At 34.1% G+C, this 24,792-nt stretch overlaps 1 protein-coding gene across 5 annotated transcripts in view; it reads left to right on the top strand.

Annotated features, from left to right (window-relative positions):
- Positions 1–24,792, top strand: part of CSMD3 (CUB and Sushi multiple domains 3) — a 1,140,077-nt gene that overhangs the window by 608,100 nt on the left and 507,185 nt on the right. For all 5 annotated transcript variants that reach the window (XM_081069899.1, XM_081069900.1, XM_081069901.1 and 2 more), the window contains one exon: positions 4,696–4,799. In XM_081069899.1, the coding sequence (XP_080926025.1) occupies positions 4,696–4,799 (104 nt within the window). The remainder of the gene's footprint in view (positions 1–4,695; positions 4,800–24,792) is intronic.

Below are 24,792 nucleotides of genomic sequence, written 5' to 3' on the forward strand. Positions count from 1 at the left end.
ATGTCGTGTGATTACACATATATAAAATATCTAAATAGGCAAATTTCAGAGACAAAGTATGCTAGACGTTATGAGGGGTAGGAGAAAAAGAGAAAATAGTGGTTATTTCTTAATGGTAACGGGTTTTTGGTTTTGTGTGATAAAAAATCTTTTGGAAACAATGGTGATAGTTGTACAACATTGTAAGTGTAAGTAATGCACAGAATTGTATACTTAAAATGGTTAAGGTTTCAAGTTTTCTTTTATATATATTTACTTCAATAAAAATAGTAAACAGTAATAGAGAACATATATTTAATTAATATTAGAAATAGAAACAACACAAAACAGCAGACCCAGCATAGACTAAAAGAAAGTGAATAACAATATGGCAACAATTTGAAAACTTTCTCAACATTGAAACATTTCTAGGTAAATTAAACTTACCTAAATTGACTCAAGAAAAAAAAAAGGAGGTCTACAATTATAAAATAAAACAGCAGTAATATGTCAACCACTGCTCTCCAAAAGGAGGCTCAGATGTTTTTATACAATAGTTTTACTCCACATTCAAAAAATAGATTATAGAACCTCTTCAGTAATAGAAATGAAAGTGTATAGTTGTCAACTATATTTAATGATACCAGTAAATTTTGATAATAAATCAAGGAAAACTAAGAGAAGATAGATTCCTTATTTTCATAAAGTATATATACCTTGATAATATTTTTAATGGTAAAACATTAGAAGCATTACTTTTTAAATGAGGTGCAATTTAGTGAGACTATCACCTATTCTAATAAAAATTATACCAGAAATCCAATGCAGATAAAAGAAATATAAAATAAGGTTTAAAGGGAAGAATTTAAGTTGTTAATTACAGAAGATATGCTTGTTATACGGAAAAATAAAAATAAACTTCAAAGGTTTTTAAATAACAGGGACGGCTTATAAAGTTGCTGAAATATGAGATCAATAAGCAAAAATAAATTTTATTTCTACATGCCAACAGCAAACAGTTGAAAATATAGATATATACCATTTAAAATAACAACAAAGAAAGATTTTAATATATGCCTTAAAAAATGAAGTGTCTATCTTCAAAAAGATAGTCTTATTTTGCAGCAAAAATAGTTAAGCCTATTTGTGTTGGTTCAGGGACAGATAAACTGATCAAGAGAACAAAATCTAGAGCCCCAAAGCCAGCAACCTTATATATTGAATCTTTATATATGCCAGTTTGCTGTTCAGATCACTGGGGAAAAGAGGACTATTTATTCAATTAAGGTACTGATTCAATTGCTTGTTCATATTGGCATTAAAAAAACAAACATGATGCTGTGCTAGTTTTCTATTGTTACATGACAAATTACACAAAATGAGCAGCATGACACAAAATAAATTTGTTATTTCGCACTTTCCCTGGGAAAAGAGTTTAGGCATGAGTTAACTAAATCCTGAACATCTCACCAGAATAAAATCAAGGTGTTGGCCATGGCTGTGATCTCATTTGAGTCTGTAAGACCAAGCTCACCGATTGCTGGAAGAATTTAGTTATTGTGGTTGTAGGACTGAGGCTCTCAAATTCTAAAGGCACCCACTACTCTTTGCCACCTGGGACTATCCACAACACTACAGTGTGTTTTTTCAAGGGCAAATAGGAGAGAACGTCTTCCGATTTATCTTGTTTCTTACTTCTAGATCTTCTTTAAAAGACTTCCCTGACTGGGTCAGGCCAACCCAGGACAATCTCCCCTTTTATTAACTTAAACTCAGCTAATTAGAAACCTTAATTACATCTGTATATCTGTAATATCACTTTATATTATCCATATAATGTGAATAATTATGGGATTCATACCCAATTATATTAATAGGTTTTGCCCACAATCAAGGAAAGGAGTTACATAGCTCACCTACATGGTTAGGGTCCAACTTAGAAACCTGCTCACCATATAATTTATATGTTCAATAACAGTCGATTCCCAAAGTTTACAGTTTGAAGAAAATATCTTTATGACCTTGGGTCACAGGCCAATGTAAAAGTGCTACTTACAAAATAATAGATTAACAAATCCAAGTTTAGTAAAATTAATCATTTCTTTTCATCAAAAGATTTAACAAAGCAAGTGAAAAAGTAGGCTATAAACTTCAAGAAGATGTTGCAACACTGATAACATGTAATGAATTAGTATCCAAAATATATAAAGCTGATCTTCTCAACCGGTGAGACAGGCTCAATGGTTTATTATGAATAATGCATTAGAAATGAGTTACAGGTTGAACTAGAATATCTGTGAGGCAGGGCTGGGGCTGGGTGAAACCTCCATTGCAAGCAGCCTCATCTGCTCACCTCATTGTATCTATTCTTTTCTACGTGTTCTATAATAAAAAACTGTTGGGAGTCACTGATATAAAGAATTCCTGGGAAAAGATGAGTGGCTCAGTTGGTTAGAGCCCTGGGTAACGCGGCTGCCGGTTCAATTCTCACATGGGCCAGAGAGCTGCATCCTCCACAACTAGAATGAAGTCAGCCGCTCAGCCCCTGGGTGTACAGATAGCTCAGTTGGTTGGAGTCTGGAGTCTCAACCACAAGGTTGCCAGTTCGACTCCTGCAAGGGATGGTGGGCTGCCCCCCCTGCAACTAACAAAGGCAACTGGACCAGGAGCTGAGTTGCATGCTCCACAACTAAGATTGAAAGGACAACTTGACTTGGAAAAGTCCTGGAAGTACACACTGTTCCCCAATAAAATCCTGTTCCCCTTCTCCAATAAAACCTTTAAAAACAGAAAAACAAACCAAAACCAAAAAACACGTTCATGGAAGTTTAAAGAAAAAAAGAACTCCTGTAATCAATAAAAAGCAGAAAAACTGTCGAAGTGAAAAATAGCCAAAATACAAATAGTCATGTCACAGAAAAGGAAACATAAATGACAAAACATATGAAAAGATATGCAAGTTAATTAAAATGAAAACAATGCAAAAAATATCACTTTTTTACATTCTCTAGATTAGTAGAAATAATGAAATTTAATATACACAAGTTGTGAGCATTTGGTAAAAACTTTTGAAAAATCATATAGTACAATATTATGAAATTGAAATTTTACTTTGTCATTATCCAGAAATTGCGCTTCTAAATATATAACCTAGAGATATACTTGTACATTTGAACCAAAAAATGTTTGGTTGCTTATAATAGCAAAAAGGGGAAACAATCTAAATCCCCATTGAAAGGCAGTTATTAATTGAAAATATTTATATTTAACTCAATATAGAAGAGGAAACAAGATTTTTTTTAATTGCAGACATATAAAATGAATAATTCAAATTATACATATATACACACATATATATATTCTATGTTTAAAATTGACTGAACAATTGCTTTAGTCAATGCTAATATAAAATCATTTTTTAAAATAGTCATAATAAAAAAATGTTGTTATAAACCTTATAAAGCTGGGATATGAAATCTCTCATTTTTTAGAATTTATTTTCATGATACTAAAGTAACAAATAGCTATGATGATTACTAAAAAGATACATTTTTTTCTTTATTTTCTAGTAATATTGGAACCCTCGCATCCATTTTCTTTACCTGGTTATGAATAATACATTATTATAAATTAATATTCGCTCAAAGAATTATTGTATATAGGACAGGATTTATGTAATTTCTTCCTGTACTGATTATTAATTACATTATTTAAATATTGTATTAGGTTCCTAATTTAAGAATTACAATTTAATTAAATAATGGATATCTGCATAGGAGCATAAACAATGTATGAATACATGAGTATGTTTTAGTAAGAAATACTATTAAGTTTTTTGTAATGGTGTAATACTTGCAAAGTATTATGCTTTGTATTCTAAGCCAGATATTTTGGGGGTTTGTCTCTCCAGTGCAGCTCCCAGGAGTTGGGGGTGCCAGATATGGGATCTCAACCCCTTACTCTTCTGTGGGAAGTGCCTATCTAGTGAGATCCCTCCCTACTGCGTGTTGCCATGCCAGGGATGATTTTTTTGCGAGATCATGTCTCTGCCTTTCCTACCAACTCAATGTGGTCCTTTTATCGTTTGTTGTGGAGAACACCAGTTCATCTAGATTTCAGATTATTTTCAGAGGAAAATAATCCATATGTAGCTGTAAATTTGGCGTCTGTGGGAGGAGGTAAGTTCAGGATCTTCATATGTTGCCATCTTGGACTCCACCCCTGATACCTTTAAATCTGATGATCAAGATTCAAATTTAGCTCTGAAATTTTTTAAGTTCTCTATTTAACGGAAATAGCATGATGTGTTTCTCTTTGTTAGCTTTATAAAGAAATATATGCAAGTGTATGGAAAAACCACTCTCCACCTACATGTACTTTTTATAAAGTTTCTCAAAGTAGATTTGCATTAATCATGCTTCAAATACTTCAAGTAAGAGTATTCTATAAACAGAAGCCATGTCATTTCATTGAAAAATTATTACAGAAGTTACAATGCAACAAATAAAAATTGTGTGTGATAATTATAGTTGACCTTTAGAAATAGTCTGACATAATCTGTCATAGTATGAAATATATATATATATATATATATATATATATATATATATATATATATATATATAAAATTTCAAAATGTTTTTATGCCATTGCTTTCTTTTTATTTTTATTGTGTAATGCTATATTTTTGATGTGTGTATTTCTGTTTATTGCTAGGTTATCCAGATAAATTTTGAAGAATTCGATCTGGAGATAGGCTATGATACTTTAACAATTGGTGATGGGGGCGAAGTTGGAGACCCCAGGACAGTGCTCCAAGTGTAAGTTCTCAATGTTTCATTCTTGATGTTGCTTATCAAGTTTTTATGAAATTTTACCCTTATTATTAATTTTTAATTGATCTCCCATTGCCCTCCAACAGAAGAAACATAGTACCTTAGTTATTATAACCAACCTACATATAGTATATTAGTCCTTCTTCAATGATTCTGTTTTTTTTTAATATATAAGGTGTGATCAAATAATACGGTGAATGTTTAAATAAAATGTATTACAATGAAAAAATACACTGCCACTAATCCCTCTCAAAACACTCTGCCTCCTTTGACAATATTTATCCCATCCTTCTTAAGGTACTTGATCCAAACAAAACTTTTTAGAATCCACTGCCAGACAGGAGCCCTTTGGAAATGGAGGCCTAGAGTGACATTGCAGAGTAGTTGATTGGAGCTTACGTTGGCAGACACTTTTAACAGCATAAACTTTAAAACAAACTGAAGAAAACAAATATAGAATTAATCCCAGAGACATATAGCCTGATGGGTGCTGCTCCCTTATTGGTGGCAAAATCATCCCTAACTATCAAGATGCTGGGTTGAGTGTTTATCAGTGGTTTGAAACTTGAAATATTTAGAAATGAAACACGAAGCCTCAGTTATCTCAGACTTGGGATAATTAAAATAGACCATATATGGTTCTTAATATCAGCTAAAAGAATGAACATATACTGAAAAAAAGAAAATATTGGGAACTTATTTACTGCCATGTCCTTGGGCTATTTGTTCCAATAATCTGCTTCTGTTAATGGCGTGAAGAAATGTTTCAGGGAAAGTACATTGCTTTCTCTGCTATGATCCTCAAAATTTTAGGGTTTGCTTTCTCTAGGAATTCCTTTCATAACTCTTAATTTGCAATTCAGGCTTTATCAACATAGTATTTCTCAAAATGGGGTATTTTTCATCACAATTATTTGGTGTACCGTTTAAAATGCAGATATCTAGACCACCATACCTGACTTGTTGAATCAGTATGTCTGGCATTTGGACCCAAAAATCTGCATTGTAATGGATTCCCCAGGGGATCTTTATGCATATCCAAGTTTGAAAATTCCTTACATAACGATTTTAAAATTTATTTTCAGCATAAACAATTCCTAGATGTGATGCGTGCGCTGATCATGTTTGTATTTCTTAGTGTGTATATTGACTAAAGATAAGCTAATTTTCTTCCATCCTTTTCTCTTTTTTCAATTTCTGTTTTTTTTTTTGTTTTTGTTTTTGTTTTTATTTTTAATTTTACATGGTCTCCTGTAATAAAGCCAAGGGTTTACCTTAGGTGTACATTATTGGCCCCAATATTATTTTTCTCAGTTCTTGTGTTTCCAGGAGAAAAATAAATAAGTAAAACTAAAACAAAACAAAAAAAGAAAGAAAAAAGAAAGTCCCCAGTCTTCTAACTTGTCTTCATACACACTTGACCTCACCTTCAACCTCTTCCTCTGCCCATAAAAACTCATACCATCGATCTCCACAACTTTGTTGGCTATCTCTGAGTCTTGGACAATTCCATTTTTTGTTTCCTAATGTGATGGACAATAGGGTCAGTATTTTACATGTTCTACATGGCTGTGTCGTTCAAATCGTTTGTAACACTTTTCTTCCCCTCTCCCATACCTTTAAAAAGGCTCAACATTTTTATCAGGATGATGAGCTTAGTAGGCATTTTACTATATTAGACTAGTATCTTCCAGAAATAATCTACAGTTCCTCGTAGATTTCCTTATGGCTTTATACCTGATAGCTTAGATTTCATTATACTGTAATATTGTGTTAGAAATTGGCAGCTACAGAGCTAATCTAATCAGTTGCTATATTTTTTGTTGTTGTCAGCCACAGAGCTAATCTGATCAGTAGGTACATTGTTTTGTTGTTGTTTTGGAGGTATAGGGTTTGAAAGAACTGAAACTTACATACAAAAAATCTAAAGTTGTAGTTTTCTTTAAACAAACTGGCTATGCTAGGCCTGGCTTATCACATAGCACAAGTTGGCTGGAACTATCTTCTTATCTACTTTAGCGAGTGTTCTCCTTGGCCACTAATCCTTGTATTGGTTCACACTTGAGCTTTAAGAACCTTTGCATTGCCTGCCTCGGCCTATAGCCATTTATGGATATGATACAATGCAAAATTTGGATTTATCCTTAAATGTGTTACCATTTTTCAAATAAATTTGTATCTGTCCCTTTAAGAAAAGTTGAAGTCTCTTGGACATTAATGATATATGGCAAATTTGGTGACTGCTTCCACACATTTTGAGACCTATCTTTCCACATGTTGGGTAGATCACATCATATATACTTCAGAAATGAAACTATGAAATGTGTATTTGCTGAGACGGACATATCTTCTTTTTTCTGCCTAGGATAAAGGACTGGATTTTAGGTTTAGATTCTTCAATACATGTGCAAGGGTAGGCAGGCTGGCTAGCCAGTTAACTAAGAGGCTTTTTTCCTAGGTCTTCCACAAAATAAAAGTCAGTGTTTCAGTTTCAGATCAAATATTAGAAGTTATCTTGTACAATTAGCATCTCACATCATAGATAATATAGTCTCCTTTGATCGTTGCCTTAAAGATTTGTGAGCTAATTAATATCACACAACTATAGGCAAAAAAAATATAGATAAATCTTTACAGCAATCCAATAAGACACAGAAAGAAGATATCAAAATTATTAACTTAAATATCCAACAATCAGAACTAGTAAAATTGAAAAAGTACATTTACTGGTATTAAGCAGTAATTTGTACAATCTCTGATATTAAAAAAATAATATGGCTGAACCATACAATTTACTTTTTTCCAACGTTAAAAAATTATGAAGACAATTACAGATCAAGATATACCTGTTGACATTCTCTTTACAGAGCAAATTGTTATATTAATAACACAGAACAATCATTAAATATTATTTTTCAAAAGAATACCGAGCTCCCTAATGGGTTTCCCTACATCATCAAATTCAGAGTTTGTATTGAATACTTCATCTCCAGTGGGAACAAATGAAAACTTCATTCTGTTACCATTACCTTTTGTACTGTGCAATCAATGGGTCTGAGTTGGTCCATCAGTGAGAGTGGAGAGAGCTCTCTACTCTCAAGAGCGAGAATGAAAAAAAAAGCCACACAAAACATTATATTTTAATAACCATAAGACTATGAGACTAGCACCCACATGCAAAATATTTAGATGCACACTTTATTGTAATCATATATATCTCATATGTTTTTGTAGACTCAAAATAAGAAGAAATAGGGCAATAATACTATACATTTTTTTTTTTTGGTGCTGAGAGGAAACCCCCCTTCATATTTTAAATATAGCCATACAATATCTAAAAGATAAAGTCTTCCTTAATCGAAACAAGCCCTGTGTAAACATGCCGCATTCCTGTACTTTCTGCATACTATTTCTTGGAAGATTTTTGAATCCATTCTCATTTGACCTTAGTTTCCTATGTACACACACACACACACACACACACACACACACACACACCGGGGTGCCAAAAACATGTATACACATTTTAACAAAGGAAACATCTATTAAAATTGTAATAATATATACCAATATACTGTTAACAAAAGCTGAATAAAAGTCATGTTTGACTTCTGCAATTACAACAGGTGCTCAAAGTGGTTACCATCAGCGTCCAGACACTTCCGATTATGGCAAACTACTGCTTAAGCAACGTTGACCAAAGTGTCCACTTGTGTATATTTTTTGCACCCCTGATATATATCATATATATGTTTATATGTAAACATTTTTATTAGTGTTTTTGTAGTCCTTTTCAAAATCCTCATTATCAAGTGCAGGTAATGCTGCTGCTTCCTTTTATATTTGAAGAAGGGTGGGGATAAATTAAAATTATTTTTTTAAATCCTGTATTGAATGAATAAGATCAAGTAACAAATGAATCAAGAATCATGGAATGATTAAGTGAAAGAAATTGGCTTACAATTGATTTTTTGAAGATGATCCCAAAGTTAGTTTGACCACATGAGACCAAATAAAAAACAAATATGTCAATGAGAAGTGTGCTTGTAACCTGTGACTAGTCAAATGAAACAGCCCTTACAGACTAAGTTGAGTTTTCTTCTGCTGCTGGTAGGAGAATGAGAGAAGACAAAGTTATATTTTTCTTCTCACATTCCGGTTGTCATATTGTCCTTAGTTTGTGTAGCAGTTCTACTTTATCACTTGTTATGATGCCCTCACTCTAAGAAGTTATTTATTCAGTTTTTTTTAAATCTATATAATTCCCATTTTTTTCTGTATTTATCTGTCTATAATCAGGACATGCTCCTCAAATTTGCTTTTTCCCTCAGAAACAAAATTACACTTCTCTGAAAATGCAACTCTTTTCTTTGAGCAAGGATAACTGTGAGAACTTAGGTGGCGCCCTCTCCAAAGTATTCAGTATAAGCTGTCTGACTCGCTATCAGAGATTTTACAGAGTTGAAATTAGATTAAAAGTCCCTTAGAACTCTAATACTGTGTGATAAAAGAACTCACTGGATTTGTATCCATCAACTATATATATAGCTGATATAAATTTGAGGGAACCTGAGCATATTTCTTCACAAGTTTAATTTTTCCCAACTGCTTTTATGGGACCCAGAGTAAGACTGTAAATGGAAACTCACATGTCAAATGTCTAAATATTAAAAGTCATAAGTCAAGCTACATATTGTTCAATGCAGTATGTTCCATCCTCCTACCTCAGAAAATGCACTCTCATAACAACCTGGAAGGACACGTTGGAATTTTGAATTCTAGTACTCGTGTGATTACTTTGTTGGGGTATGAAGGCATGAGGAAATGTGGTCCCAGTCCCAGCCTTCAGCTGATTACACTCTCTTCCCAACTTCAGTTTTATCCTTTGTGATGCATGTGGACTTCTCAGCTTGCATGCTCAAACCACCCACGTTTCCCTGCAAACACTGCCCACTGAGCCCAAGGAGGTACATGGGGGTTATATGTTCCGGCCCTGAAAATATGGACCTTGAAAAGGCCTATGCAGGTCCACATAGCAAGGAATTCCAGGGTAGCAGGTACCAGTGAGTTATAGAACAATACTTCTCAAACAAACTGTAAAATAAAAGATGTGTTTCTGTTTTCCATTCACCTTGAACAATACTTTTGTAATACAAAAGAAAAACAAATTCCTAGAAAATGAAAGAGAAACACATATAAATACAATTCCATTGTTTGTTTTCCATTATGAAATTCACTAGACAAATTTTACTTTTTGTATTTACTCTAGAAGGTTGTAAGGCTTACTCCCAATTTCTGTACCTATCACACCGTGGCCTTCAAACTAGTTCAGGATCGCAAAGGGGAAGTGTGGGAAGGATGCAGGCTCCAGGCAGGCATGTCACTAGCCTACCGAAAGGTCAGAAAAGGACCCTCTAGGGGAAGGAATCAGAAAATGGGCCTGTCTTACCCAAATTTAAAAATAGCATTACATACGTGGTATGGTAAATTGTCAAGAATTTATTTAAAAACCCCAGTCGAAGGGAATTTATATTGAGTGAAGCTATTCTAACAGGTACAACTTATCTTCATTTAGATACTTTATTTAGCTACATTTTTACTCATCTCATTTGACTCATCTGCATTTTACTATTTCTTAAATTTGATCCATGTGTTAGAAAGTAACAATTGACACCAAATTATTTTTTAAATAAATTTAAAAAGATTAAATAGCTGATAGTGAGAAAACAAAGTAAAAAAGAAAAAGGAAACTGTGTTCATTTAGCAGAAAGCCATGTAATATAATATTTGAAAGTATTTTATAGGAGGATGAATGTAACCTATGTATATAATTGTGTAAGTTCTGAGTAATTTGACAAACACAGGATACATCACTTTGATAAATATTTAACCATGTATGGAACAGTCCAACCTATTCTGTTTAGGTTATAGGATTGAATTGAACATTGGAAATAATCATGAGTATATGGTGTTTTTAATTCTCATTTTCTTTTCATATTTAGATTCTAAAAAGTAAAGTCAATCGTCATATTCTATTCCATGATATGTGGAGTCTATAAAGTCATATTCAACACCTAAGTAATCCTCAAAAAAAGGAATTAGCTATGAAAGGATTTAAAAGATAATTCTTAAAATTCCTTTCCCTGAAGTATAAAGCATACAGTTTTTGCAATTTAGTAACTTAAGAATAATTTAAGTTTGCTACGTGTCTTCACCTTGAGCCTTTGGATCCAAAGAAACACTCATGACAAAATTATGAACGATAAAATTATCAACACAGAATGCACTGTAATTGGACATTGTGTGCAGTATTAAGTTCTGCATACAGTTTTATCACATGAAAATTTCTAAAATAATACAAATTTAAGCTGCATACTTAAATTCACATTTCAGAGATTTATTGTTCTTGTCATCTGCTGTACCATTCTCTGTTGCCCCGTTGTAGCCTTTTCTCCCTCAATCTTGCTCTTAGTCAAGTGAAGGGCATTTTTCCCACTTTGAAATAGCATCTTTTCACTCACGGCAACTTTATGGTGATGGTGTAGCAAGGGTCAATAGAAATCAAAATATGGACTTAACCAGTTGATAATAATTCAGATAAAGGATATGAACTATCATGCTGTTATGTTTTTAAAGGCTGTTAAAAGAACTTGAACTTTTTCACAGATTGTATTCCATGTGCCATTTTCACACTTATCCATAAATGCACCTGAAAGTAGAAATGGATGTAATAAATTTGAGGGAACTAACAGAGATAATAATGAAGGTACTGGCACTGAATTAACTTCCAACCCTCATTTCATCTACATAAAGAAGCAAGAGATGTTGATTTATTCATCCACCCCTTTCATCTATGTAGCATAAGACTGTGAGAGTTAGAAATGCCTGTCTTCTATCAGCTATGTGATTCTCTCCTTTTCCAGCCTTTTCTCTCACATGCTTTGCTGTTCCATTAATGGATTCATGATAACACTGTGAAAATTAATTAAGTGAAAATTTGTAAAATAAAAATGAGAAAAAAGGTCTTATATTCCTAAGATACCACTGGAAATTTTATGAGTATGCAGTGAAATTACATGATACTGTGTTTGAACAAACATCTTTAAGAAGGTGAAAAGTGTTGTTTTGGCTATCCAAACATAGTTCTACCTTATCACTTTGGAATTCTAATTTCTCCTGGAAAATCAATGTGCAATGTATGATCTCATTCTCAGAAATATGTCAGTATAAGCTAATAATGCTATTCCCTGGGGATTCTTCTTTTTATTTTAAACACACACACACACACACACACACACACACACACACTTTTGGGTTAATGTAATTTTATTTTATTTTTAATTTATTGGGGTGACAATTGTTAGTGAAATAACATAGATTTCAGGTGTACAATTCTGTATTACATCATCTATAAATCCCATTGTGTGTACACCACCCATAGTCAGTTCTTCTTCTATCACCATATATTTGATCCCTCTTACCCTCATATCACACGCCCACCCCCCTTAACCTCTGGTAACCACTAAACTATTGTATGTGTCCATGAGTTTTTTGTTTCTCATTTATTTGTATTGTTCTTTTGTTCTTTTTGGTTTATATAACATATATCAGTGAAATCATATGGTTCTCTGCTATTTCTGTCTGACTTATTTCACTTAGCAGTATACTCTCAAGATCCATCCATGTTGTCACAAATGTTCCTATATCATATTTTCTTACCGCCAAATAGTATTCCATTGTATATATATACCACAAATTCTTTATCTATTCATCTATCGAAGGACATTTTGTTTGTTTCCATGTCTTGGCCACCGTAAACAAAGCTGCAACAAAAATTGGAGCACACGTGTCTTTATGGACAAATGTTTTCAGATTTTTTGGGTAGATACCCAGGAGAGGGATTACTGGGCATATGGTAATTCTATTCTTAATTTTTTGAAAAACCTCCACACTGCCTTCCATAGCGGCTGCACCAGTCTGCATTCCCACCAATAGTGTATGGGGGTTCCTTTTTCTCCACAGCCTATCCAACACTTGTTACTATTTGTCTTGTTGATGATAGCCATTCTGACTGGGGTGAGGTGATATCTCATTGTGGTTTTTATTTGCATTTCTCTGATGATTAGTGATGTTAAGCATTTTTTTTTTTTAGTTTATTTATTGGGGTGACAATTGTTAATTAAATTACATAATTTCAGGTGTATAATTCTGTATTACATCATCTATAAATCACATTGTGTGTTCACCACCCAGAGTCACTTCTTCCATCACCATATATTTGATCCCTCTTACCCTCATCTCCCTCCCCCATTTTTTTTTATATGTCTATTTGCTATTTGTATGTCCTCTTTGGAGAAATGTCTCTTCAGGTCCTCTGCCCATATTTCAATTGGGTTGTTTGTTTTTTTTTGTTGTTGAGTTTCATGAGTTCCATGTATATTTTAGATATTAGCCCCTTATCAGAGGCACTCTTTGAAAAAATCTCCCATTAAGTTGGTTGCCTCTTTATTTTGTCGATGGTTTCTTTTGCTGTGCAGAAGCATTTATGTTTCATATAGTCCCATTCATTTATTTTAGCTTTTACTTCCATTGCCTTTGGAGTCAAATTCATAAAATGCTCTTTGAACCCAAGGTCCATAAATTTAGTACCTATGTTTTCTACTATGCAGTTTGTTGTGTCATGTCTTATGCTTAAGTCTTTGATCCATTTTGAATTAATTTTGATACATGATGACAGATAGCATTCCAGTTTCGTTCTTTTGCATCCAATTCTCCCAGCACCATTTATTGAAGAGGCTGTCTTTCCTCCATTGTATGCTTTTAGCTTCCTTGTCAAAAATTATCTGTCCATATTTATGTGGTTTTATTTCTGGGTTCTTAATTCTATTCCATTGGTCTATGTGTCTCTTTTTCTGCCAATACCATGCTGTTTTGATTATTGTAGCCCTGTAGGACAAGCTAAAGTCATGGAGTGTGATACCTCCAGTATTGTTCTTTTTTCTTAAGATTGCTTTGGCTATTTGGGGTCTTTTGTGGTTCTAAACAAATCTGACGATTTTTTGTTCTATTTCTTTAAAAAATGCCATTGGGGCTTTGATGGGGATTGCATTAAATCTGTATATTGCTTTGGGTAATATGGTCATTTTAACTATGTTGATTCTTCCAATCCACGAGCACAGAATATCTTTCCATTTCTTTGTTGTCTTCTTCAATTTTTTTCAAAAATATAGTTTTCAGCATATAGGTCCTTCACATCCTTGGTTAAGTTTATTCCTAGGTATATTAATCTTTTTACTGCAATTGCAAAAGGAATTGTTTTTGTATTTCTTTTTCTGAGATTTCATTGTTAGTATATAGGAATGCAATGGACTATTGTACGTTGACTTTGTAGCCAGCCACTTTACTGTATTCGTTGATTGTTTCTAAGCTTTTTGGTGGAATCTTTAGGGTTTTTCTATATATACCATCATGTCATCTGCAAAGAGTGATAATTTAACTTCTTCATGCCCAATTTGGATGCCTTTTATTTCTTTCTCTTGCCTGATTGCTCTGGCAAGGACTTCCAACACTATGTTGAAAAGCAGAGGTGATAGGGGAAAGCTCTGTCATGTTCCTAAACATGTTGCAAAGGGGTGCAGTTTTTCACCATTAATGATGAGATTACTGAGGGCTTGTCATATATGGCCTTTATTAAGTTAAAGTATTTTCCTTCTATACCTATTTTATTAAGTGTTTTAATCATAAATGGATGTTGTATCTTGTCAAATGCTTTTTCTGCATCAATTGATATAATCATATGACTTTTGTCCTTTATTTTGTTTATGTGATGTATCACATTGATGGATTTGCAGATGTTGAAGCATCCTTGTGCCACGGGGATGAACCCAACTTGGTCGTGATGAATAATCTTTTTAATGCATTGTTGTATTCGATTTGCTAGAATTTTCTTTAGGATTTTTGCATCTGTATTCATCAGAGATATTGATCTGTAGTTTTCCTTTTTGTGTTGTCCTTGCCAAGTTTTGGTATCAGAGTAATGTTGGCCTCATAAAATAAGTTAGGGAGTACAGTCTCTTCTTCAGTTTTTTGGAAGAGTTTGAGCAGGATTGGTATTAGATTCTCTTTGAAGATTTGGTAGAATTCACTAGTGAAGCCATCTGGTCCACTACTTTTGCTTTTGGGAAGGTTTTGGATGACTCATTCAATTTCGTTACTGGTGGGCCGTAAGAGGAGCCCTAGCATTCCGAGTTCTTCCCTCTCCCACAGCTATGGTAGTTCCGGGATGCAGCGAGCTAGGAGCACTGAGCTAGGTCTGCGTCCTGAGCCCCCACAACTCTGTCACTGCACTTCTCCCTTTCCTCTTCCTCTCCCTGCTCCCGCGATTCGCCCACCTTTAGGTGAATTCAGTAGTGGGCCTCTTCGTCTTGCCTGTCTGCTGTGCAGGGAGTCCTTTGTGGAGTTATTGTTGTTCGATTAGTTGTAAATTCCAGGAGAGCTTTACAGAGAGTCACTTCACGCAGCCATTTTTGTGACTTCTCAGGTTAATGTAATATTTTTTAAAATAAATTTATTTTAGTGTTTTAATAAAAAATGCATATACTATCTTCATAGAAGATAGGTCAGTTTTCATTATGCTTCTGAATTATGATTATTGCTCTCAGTTCATTGATCTATATATTTTGGCAAGCTATTTTGTCAATGATGTTATTTTTTAACTACTCAACAATTTACTATTTTAAAACTAGGCTCCACTCTTCTTGGTATGAGAGTACTACATATGATATTTGCCTTGAGTTAATTCTCTATATCCAGGGGATGATACCTCCCCAACTTTTCTTTTGTTCTTTCCTGTCTTAATACCTAAATACCAATACAATGGGCTAATGAATAAAGGGGGTATACTAAATATAGCATCAGGTGGTATTTTTAGAGATTCATGGCTACAGTGTAAAAAGGGCTTAGAGAATTAACCAGTCAGAAAAATTCTTCACCCCTTGTATTAGAGTTATTAAGAACAACAACAACAAAAATCTCTTCTTATTGCTCTTTTCTCTGCCTTGCACTCCTCCTGCCCTCCTCCACTCACCCCCCCCCCCACACACACACACTTTCCTTAAGGATAGGGAGTATCTTCTACTCTTCTTGGATTTCCCAAATGTCTAACACAGACCCCCGTATTACTACCGTTAGCTGTTGCATAAATTATAAAGGGAGAAGAAAAGTTACACCAAGAGTGTAGCCATGTCAGCAGAAAGTGTATCTTTGTAGACATTGACAAGTGCATTCCAAGAGCTGCAAAGAGCTATACCGGGGTATCTTAGTCTTTTGGGGCCACTATAAGAAAAATGCCATAGACTAAATGTTGTATATACAACACAAACTTATTTCTGACAGTTCTTGAGGCGCAAGTCAGAGTCCACAATGCTAGAAGATTTGGTGTCTATTGAGAATCTTCTTTTTCATTCATAAACAGCTATCTTTTTACTATGTCCTCATATGGCAGAAGGTGATCTCTCTGGGCATGTATGTGTGTGTGTGTGTGTGTGTGTGTGTGTGTGTGTGTGTGTATGTGTATAATTTTATTCTATTTTTCATTTTTTAAGTTTTTATTGGAGAAGGGGAACAGGACTTTTTTTTGAGAACAGTGTGTACTTCCAGGACTTTTTCCAAGTCAAGTTGTTGTCCTTTCAGTCTTAGCTGTGAAGGCGCAGCTCAGCTCCAGGTCCAGTGGCCGTTACTAGTTGTAGGGGTCACAGCCCACCATCCCTTGCAGAAGTCCAACCAGGAACATTGTGGTTGAGAGGACCTGGTCCAATCAACTGAGCCATCTGGTAGCTCAGCGGCAGCTCAGCTCAAGGTGCCGTGTTCAATCTTAGTTGCAGGAAGCGCTGCCCACCATCCTTTGTGGTACTCCAGGAGTTGAACCGGCAACCCTGTGATTGAGAGCCCACTGTCCCATGTGAGAATCGAACCAGCAGCCTTCGGAGTTAGGAGCACAGAGCTCCAACCACCTGAGCCACCAGGCCAGCCTTCTGGGCATATTTTATAAGGTTACAATTCACCTCCAAAGTCTCCTTCTCCAAATATCCTCACATTGGGGATTAGGTTTCAACATATGAATTTTGGGGTGCTCATGTTCAATCTCTAGTACTTCAACATATGAATTTTGGGGTGCTTATGTTCAGTCTCTAGTACTGAGGATTTCTGCAAAACTCAATGATGTCACATCCAGGGAAAACAAACTGACAGCAGCAATTATCTCATCATGTGTGTAGCATTTGGTATGTAGTTATTCAAATGACTTGCTATTGGGCAATAATAAATATATGTTCTTGGAACTTCAGAATTACGTTAGGCCACAATATGAAAATTATTTCTATGACATTTTTATTACTAGCAAGAATTTATTAAATATAGAGGATAGTTTGTTTTTATGGTTCTTCATTATTTCTTCATTGTGATTATAGCTATATCTTTCTGTTGTGGAAAAACCTGATTATTGAAAAAAGGAAGTTTACTACTGATTTGCTTTTGTTTGCTTTTCATGTATTTATTTTTGTGTGGGTTGAATAGTCTAAAAGAAACTAAAAAAAGAAACTAAAAGTTAATGTTATTCTCTTTTTAATCAGAAATATTTGTACTGTGATAGACATTTCAAAAGTGATTGTAGAAGAAGAAATTGGGAGAAAATATAGTATGAGTAGCTAAATAAGCTAGATTTACTCCCACAGGTACTAAATATTATAAGAACATCATTTTGTTAGCGTGCTAAAGATACAAAATGGAGTATCTATAGGTGAACACAAATATGATGATATGAACACATAATGAGATGTTGACCTTTGATTTATCTTTTCCAAAACAAATATTGATATAGAAAATTGTTTGTATATGTAATAAGAACCATAACAAACATTCACACACATGATGCTTTTGAATTAACCAATAAGCTAAAACTTACAAAGCTTAAGTTTATAAATGAAGTAAAAGTTACAGTTATTGACTATTCAGGTACCTAACTGAACTAACATTTATGTAGACCCGTCATTCTATAGTGCTTTATATATTTTTTTATTTTAAAACCTATTAGTATTTCAATCTGTTGATCTGCTTTCTTTTTTTGCCTTTTTCCTCAGCTTATACTGCTATATAATTGAGAAATCAAATTATATTTTATTTAAAGTATGCCATGTTGTAATTGATGTAATACACATTGTGAAAGGATTCCTCCCATTGAGTTAATTAACACATCCATCACCTCACATAGTTAGCTTTTTTTTGTAAGAACACTTAAGTTCTACACTCTTAGCGAATTTCAATCATACAATACAGTGTTATCAACTGGTCACTGTGCTATACATTAGACCCTCAGATTTTATTCATCTTATAATTCAAAGTTCGTATTATTTTACTAATCTGTGCCTATTTTCTCCACTCCCCAACACCTAATACCTGATAACTACTTTTCTAATCTGTTTCTATGAGTTCAACTTTTTAGATTCTGTACGTTAGCGATACCATGCACTATTTATCTTTGTCTGGTTTATTTCATTTAGCATAATACCCTTCATGTTTATCCATGTTGTTGCAAATGACAAGAAACAAAATTTCTCTTTTTTTAAGGCTGGATAATGTGTGTGTGTGTGTGTGTGTGTGTGTGTGTGTGTGTGTGTGTGTGTGTTATCGATCACATTTTCTTGATCCAGTCATCTATGGTGGGATATAGGTTGTTTTTGTACCTTTGGTTATTGTGAACAATGCTGCAGTAAACATGGCATTACAAATATCTCTTTGAGAAAATGGTTCTGTTTCCTTTGACTATATATACAGAGTGGGATTTCTGGATCATATGGTAGTTCTATTTTTAATTTCTTGAGACACCTCCATATTGTTTTATAGTGACTGTATCAGTTTACATGCCCCCCAGCAGTGTACAAAGGTTTCATTTTTCCACAGCCTCATGAGCATGTGTTATTTCTTGTCTTTTTGACAATAGTCATCCTTCCTCACGGGTGTGAGGTGATACCACTTTCTGATGTTATTTCAGGGATTCTTTTAAATGTAATTTTTGCTGCCATCGTCATGCTCAGTGAATTTCATATACCCAAAAGAAATATATAAATCACCCTTGATGGCACTGTATTAGAAGAAAGCATATTAAATGAATTTCCATAAGAGGCAAAAGTCACATATTAATATGGTACCAAAACTATGTTGGGATGTAGAACTACAATGATTATCTCTAATGAATATACCCATATGCCTAGAGTGATTATAAATAAAATCAGGCATTGAGCCTAATAGATATTTAATGGATCCTGTGCTTTATTTCATACTATATTTGAGTGCTTGATGGAGATTTTTGAGTGCTCTTATTTAGGGCTTTTACTCTTTTATTCTAGCATTAGGGACTAACTAGAAAGATTAAAATGCATTAGGAACACTGAGGTTACTCTGCCTGTTAATATATGTATTAAAGTTTTGTTGTTTTTTAAGTTTACAGATAAGTTCAAAAAGATCTATTAAATACATTTTAAAACTATGTGTAGACTCATTTGAGAGTCCTTTGGGAATCATCTTAGACTCTCCTACAATGCCTAAAAGCACCTTTGAATGTGAGGAATGGGAACTGAATACAAAACTGTCCAACACGGGTAGATCCTATAGTTTGACTCTAAACTAGGTCTTTGAAAGGATGTCCAGAGGAATTACCCATTGGGGCTGCAGGTGAGGAATTGAATTTTAACTGAAATATCCAGTGTTGAGTAGAAATAATTAAAAATAAAATCACCTACTAACCCACTGAATTCTTTCCACAAATATAGAAAATAATGCATCAGTTTTACTATGGAATAAGGATTAAACAAGACTGTGATGTGCATCATAGGCAATCTAATGAAGAGAATGAAAAAAATAAAATAAAATCACACCCATTTATACAGACAGAGGTAATCCATCACATGCATGTTAATTATCTTTATCAAAATGAAAAATAAACTTCTCCTGTCTTTATAACAGCAGAAAGTTACATCCTGAAGCCAAGCATCTAGTCTTCAATTCTCACAGGAACAGGGTAGAGGCAAATCTTTCTCCATGTTCACATTTCAAAGAGATTTCTCAAAGGCCTCCAAGAAAGACATTCTTGATGTGCAAAACTGATAAGAGGTCTATTTATTTTAAAACTGTTACATGCATCTGAAAGAAACAGAGAAAGCAAGTGTTTTCTAAAGGATATGCTAAAGAGCTCTCTTTCCCTTTGGTACCAGGAAAAGTTTGAAATTTATTTTTTTAGAGTAGTATTTGCACTTATAATTTTTTGTGTGACTATTTTATGATAAAACTACAATTTTCTAATTAGCTCTATTGCTGTTTTTACTCTCCTCTGGGCAGTTTGAAATCATCTAAATATTCAGCAAATCCACAGTAAAATACAAAGCAAAGCAGTTATCCAAAATACAGTAGGATCAGTTTAAAACTTCAGTCTAACATTAGCCTTGGAGGAATAAACTTTAAATATATTATACCAGTAGTGAATGGTTAAAGCAAATTCTTGTTTAGGAATGTTCAAAAATTATCTTTCATCATGCATTAGTTTTGCAAACTGTTGTGATGTCTATATTACTTACACTTTTAAATTATTAACTATCTGAGTATTACTTTTTATTTTGTTATGAAATCTTATTCAATCCAAGCTTAAGGAGTATTTCACCCTGACCCCTAAATCTAAATTTTTAAATAAGAGCTTTTCTTGAGGAGCCAAATAAATTTCTCTGAAGTTCTCATCAGTAACATAAAGAACATTACATATACAAGATAATCTATACCCTTCAATAATTATTCCGTCTTTCCAAGTAATTTTTCCCAGACAGGAAACACAAAGATACCCGGTATCATTATCTAATATTATTATGAGGCAACTATTAAATGGTACCTATGAACTTCCAGTGTTTAATTGACATGTCTCTGTAATTGTTGTAAGTCTTGAGGACAAACTAAGCCTATGGGCCATTTTTTACATGGGTCCTAATCAATAGTTACAACAGTCAATTAAATCTACATGAATAACAGACATCCACTTTTATTTATTTGTCTATACTTGGACTGTAGAGAACTTGTATCTCAAAGTTAATCAAGTGGCATTAGACCTGTCTTCTTCAGTTTTAATCTGTAAGTGCCAGATTTCTGTTTGTCTCCTAATTAGATACTTTTTATCCTGTACCATCCTTTCAATCAAACCAATTAACAAAACTGCTTTTTGTGTCAAATTTAGAGTTTGAGTATCTGGATGCATTTTGTTACTTTATTTTGGTATTACATTAAAAAAATAGTAAGAAGGTGATCTCACTTTTACTTTGCCAATATTTGGATTGCTGGACTTGTAAATACAGATCATGTCAATACTGTTGTAAGAGAAAAATTACACTGGACCAGTAAAACAGTTAGGGGAGACTTTATTCAAGACTTGCAATAGGAGTCAGGACTATTGCAATAGGGGCCAACTATTGAAGAAATAGTCAAGACTATTGCAATAGGAAGATAAATTGAACTCAGCTTTGCTGAAACAAAAAGTAGAGTGTTTTTAAAAAGCTGAAGCGAGCTAGTGGAAAAGTACTGGAGAATTTTAGGTCGGAGAAGAATTAGCATGAATAGGCCATTTGTGGTTGCCAACAGTTGCCTATCAAGGCTGGGATCCTACACTCCCACAGAGACAGGAGTGCTCTCTCTTTTGATTACTATATTTCAAAGGGATAGCTCACAGTTCCTGAAAGACATTTCTGGTTTGTAGAAATTTTGCATCTCAAAGGACAGAGAAAAGATTTATAATTGCACGTTTTCTCAAATGTTTTAAGAAAACAATAGAGTAGGAGCCTGTAGTCAGGAAGAAACCCCTCTAAAGTTTAGTTCAACTGCAGGAATGTTATAACTGCCTTGGGCCAATAGGAGTACAATTTAGAGTTGTTTAGAAATAGCCATTATAGGAAATATCACTGGCAGCACAGAAATAAAAATGTAGTGTTGCAAATAACATGTTTGTTTTCTAATAAAATGAAATTCTTAAGCAATTAAAAAAAAACAAAAAACACTGTTGTGAATAGGACAGTAGGCAATCCATTAGAATTAAAAGTTTGCTAGCATATCTTTTTCAGTTAAGTTTATTGCCATTATCAGTTGCTCCAGAAACTTCAAGATTCAAGTCCTTTGTGAGAACCACTGTCCAGCCATTCAGAGATGCTGGCTTCACTTGGCAAGTATGGGTCCTCCAAGTTTCTCTTTCACTTTGATAGCCATGTGCGTGATCAGGAACACTTGAAAGGGTACCTCCAACATAGGAACAGCCCATCTTTCACCCACAACAATTTTAGATATACAGAATCTTCCAAAAAAGAGGGATGGCAGACTTTTTCTGGGGAGTCTTTCAAGGTCCTTAGAACTTTATGACTTAGGACACCTAGGGAAGAAAGAAGCCCTTTGAAATATTGAGCATGTTTATGAGAAGATTCAGTTAAATCCGGCACAGGACATGATCTCTGACTCAAATTCCTACACCCGCCAAATATAAGTTCAAAGGGAAAAACATCATACTTGCTTGCAAGAGTTGCTCTAATTTTTAACAATGTTAGCAATAAAATTATAAGCCATTTTAATCTAGTATATTGCTGAATCTTAGCAAATGAACTTGATTCATCTCATGGGAATCTGCAAACATTTGCATAATTACTGGATGACGGTAGAAATAACATGAATTCCTCTTTCTGATTCATTATGCTCTAGTATCTCAAAACTAGAAAATAATGTGTATTAAGAAAGACTTAATACCATCCAAACATCATAACAACATGACTAGACAAAATCTCTTAATTTTCACATAAATTCTATGAAATCTAAATGCCACCAAATTCCCAGTAAAGTTGGTGGAGGAAGACTGCCTACATATACTTTCGGAGTGTCCTGTAAAGAATTCTGCTGACAAATTAATCCTCTCTTTTTTATATGTTTTGAATAACTTCATCTTTTCGTCACATATAGTAAGGGTCTAATGCCTTTAAAATCTGTTTCACACAGATGATTATGTTGATGACACAACCTTATTAACCAAGAAATAAGGACTATGGCATAGGAATGATTTTATTAGATTATTCCCATAGTTCAGTAACATTTATTTTAGCCCTTTTTTCAAATTTCTCTTGTGAAGTATATTTTTGGAAGATAACAAAAATTGCTTGTTGTATTACATGTGAGGCTTCTAAGTTTGAAATCTGCCACATCTAAGAGTCACTTTGGCAGCTCTACCAGCAAAATCATTGCTTTAGAAGTTTTCATCCTGGCCCTGTGTGAGCTCTGCAGACAGATTACTGACCTGAGCAGGCAGTTATACAGCCTCCCACAATCAGCTTTCAGTTTTCCATGAGATATTTTATTTCCCCTCAAAGTAGAGAATCCTCTGTTTTTCCAAATTTGCTCTGTTGCACGGCAGACATCAAACATGCATTATATATCTATGTTGCAGTTCTCTTTTTACTGCCATTGGCGAGGCTGTTTGCAATTCTTTCTCTTATTACTACTGATATTGAGTAAGCTCTTGTGCCAGCTTAGTTCTAGAGAAAATACAAGCTTCTAAATTTCATAAGAAGTTAGGATAACCTACAAAGCCTTAAGTTGACCACGGTTATCCTGAGTATGTGACCTATCAGCAAACATGAAATCGGCATTACAAACAAGAAGACTAGATAATATCAGTTTAGGGCCTAGTGTCTTTTTCTATAACCATTGTACACTCATAATCATCTACCTGAGCAGGATCTGGTCAAAGACTAACAGGATTTAGGAGTTTGCATCTATCAAGCTGAACATTTGGATTAAATAACAAAGTTTGTTCATAACTAGTCTCATGACATATTCACATATTCTGGATCTTAGGAACTTATAAGAGAGCTGTCACCATATGTAGGAAATGCATAAGTCAAGTGACTGAAGGTAAGGGTTTCAGTCTTTTTTTTTTTTTTTTTTAAAGTGGACTGCTGCTGTCCCAGTATCCCAGTATCCACAGTGGCATAGTCTCCAGAAGAACTGGAAAATATATGTGGTCTAATCCCAACTTTTGAGTTAAAATTCCAAAAGGAGTGCCTTTGTTTTCATAGCAAAATAAGTAGAAAGGCTTTTAAAAATCTGGAACAAAGCTGAGACCGTAGTCAATGTAAGGTCAAAAGCCTCTTCAGATTTTACAGACTTAATCAGAAGATCTGAGCAATACCCATGCAATTGCTTCATCAGAGGACTGGCCCACTCTGCAAACACTAGAATCTGTTGACTTTAGTATCCCACTACTCTCTACAAATTATCTAAGTCATCTTTTGTAACATGACATTTCATCTGTGAAATGGGCTGACTCCTTTGGGGCCTTTAGCAGCAACAGATGCCCTAAATATGTGACCTCAGTTCAGCAGTAATACAATTTACCTAGTAATGAATAGTATAGATCCTTCTGGTAGGATAACTTCCTCTAAGTTTTCCAGTAAATATCTAGAGCAATATAGGAGAGCACTGAAACTCTTCAGCAATCCTTTGTTATAAACATTGGACTCCTACATTAATTAAAGCAAACAGGAATTTAGACTTGTCCATGAGAGGAACAGGACGAAAAAAAAAAAAAAAAAAGGAGCAAAGTATAGAAACATTGGAGAAAAGCTTTGCAGTGGATGGTACCAAAGTTATAATGGTTTCAGTATTACGAACTATAGGCATTAATAGAACAATGAATTTATGTACTTCTGTAAGATTTTGTATGAAGGTCAACCTTCTTTATCAAATTTATTTTCCTTCTTTATTAAAAGCTTGACAGTAAATTATTATTCTTACGGGATGCGTACTGTTGTATAATTATCCCTTGTTTTTCTCTCTTTTTCTCTTAAACTGGTTTTGCTCCTTCTAATTGAGCTCTCAGCAAAGGGTATTGTTCAACACATGGCCGTGGCTTATG

Source organism: Rhinolophus hipposideros, assembly GCF_964194185.1.
Source record: "Rhinolophus hipposideros genome assembly, chromosome: 13".
Classification (NCBI taxonomy): Eukaryota; Metazoa; Chordata; class Mammalia; order Chiroptera; family Rhinolophidae; genus Rhinolophus; species Rhinolophus hipposideros.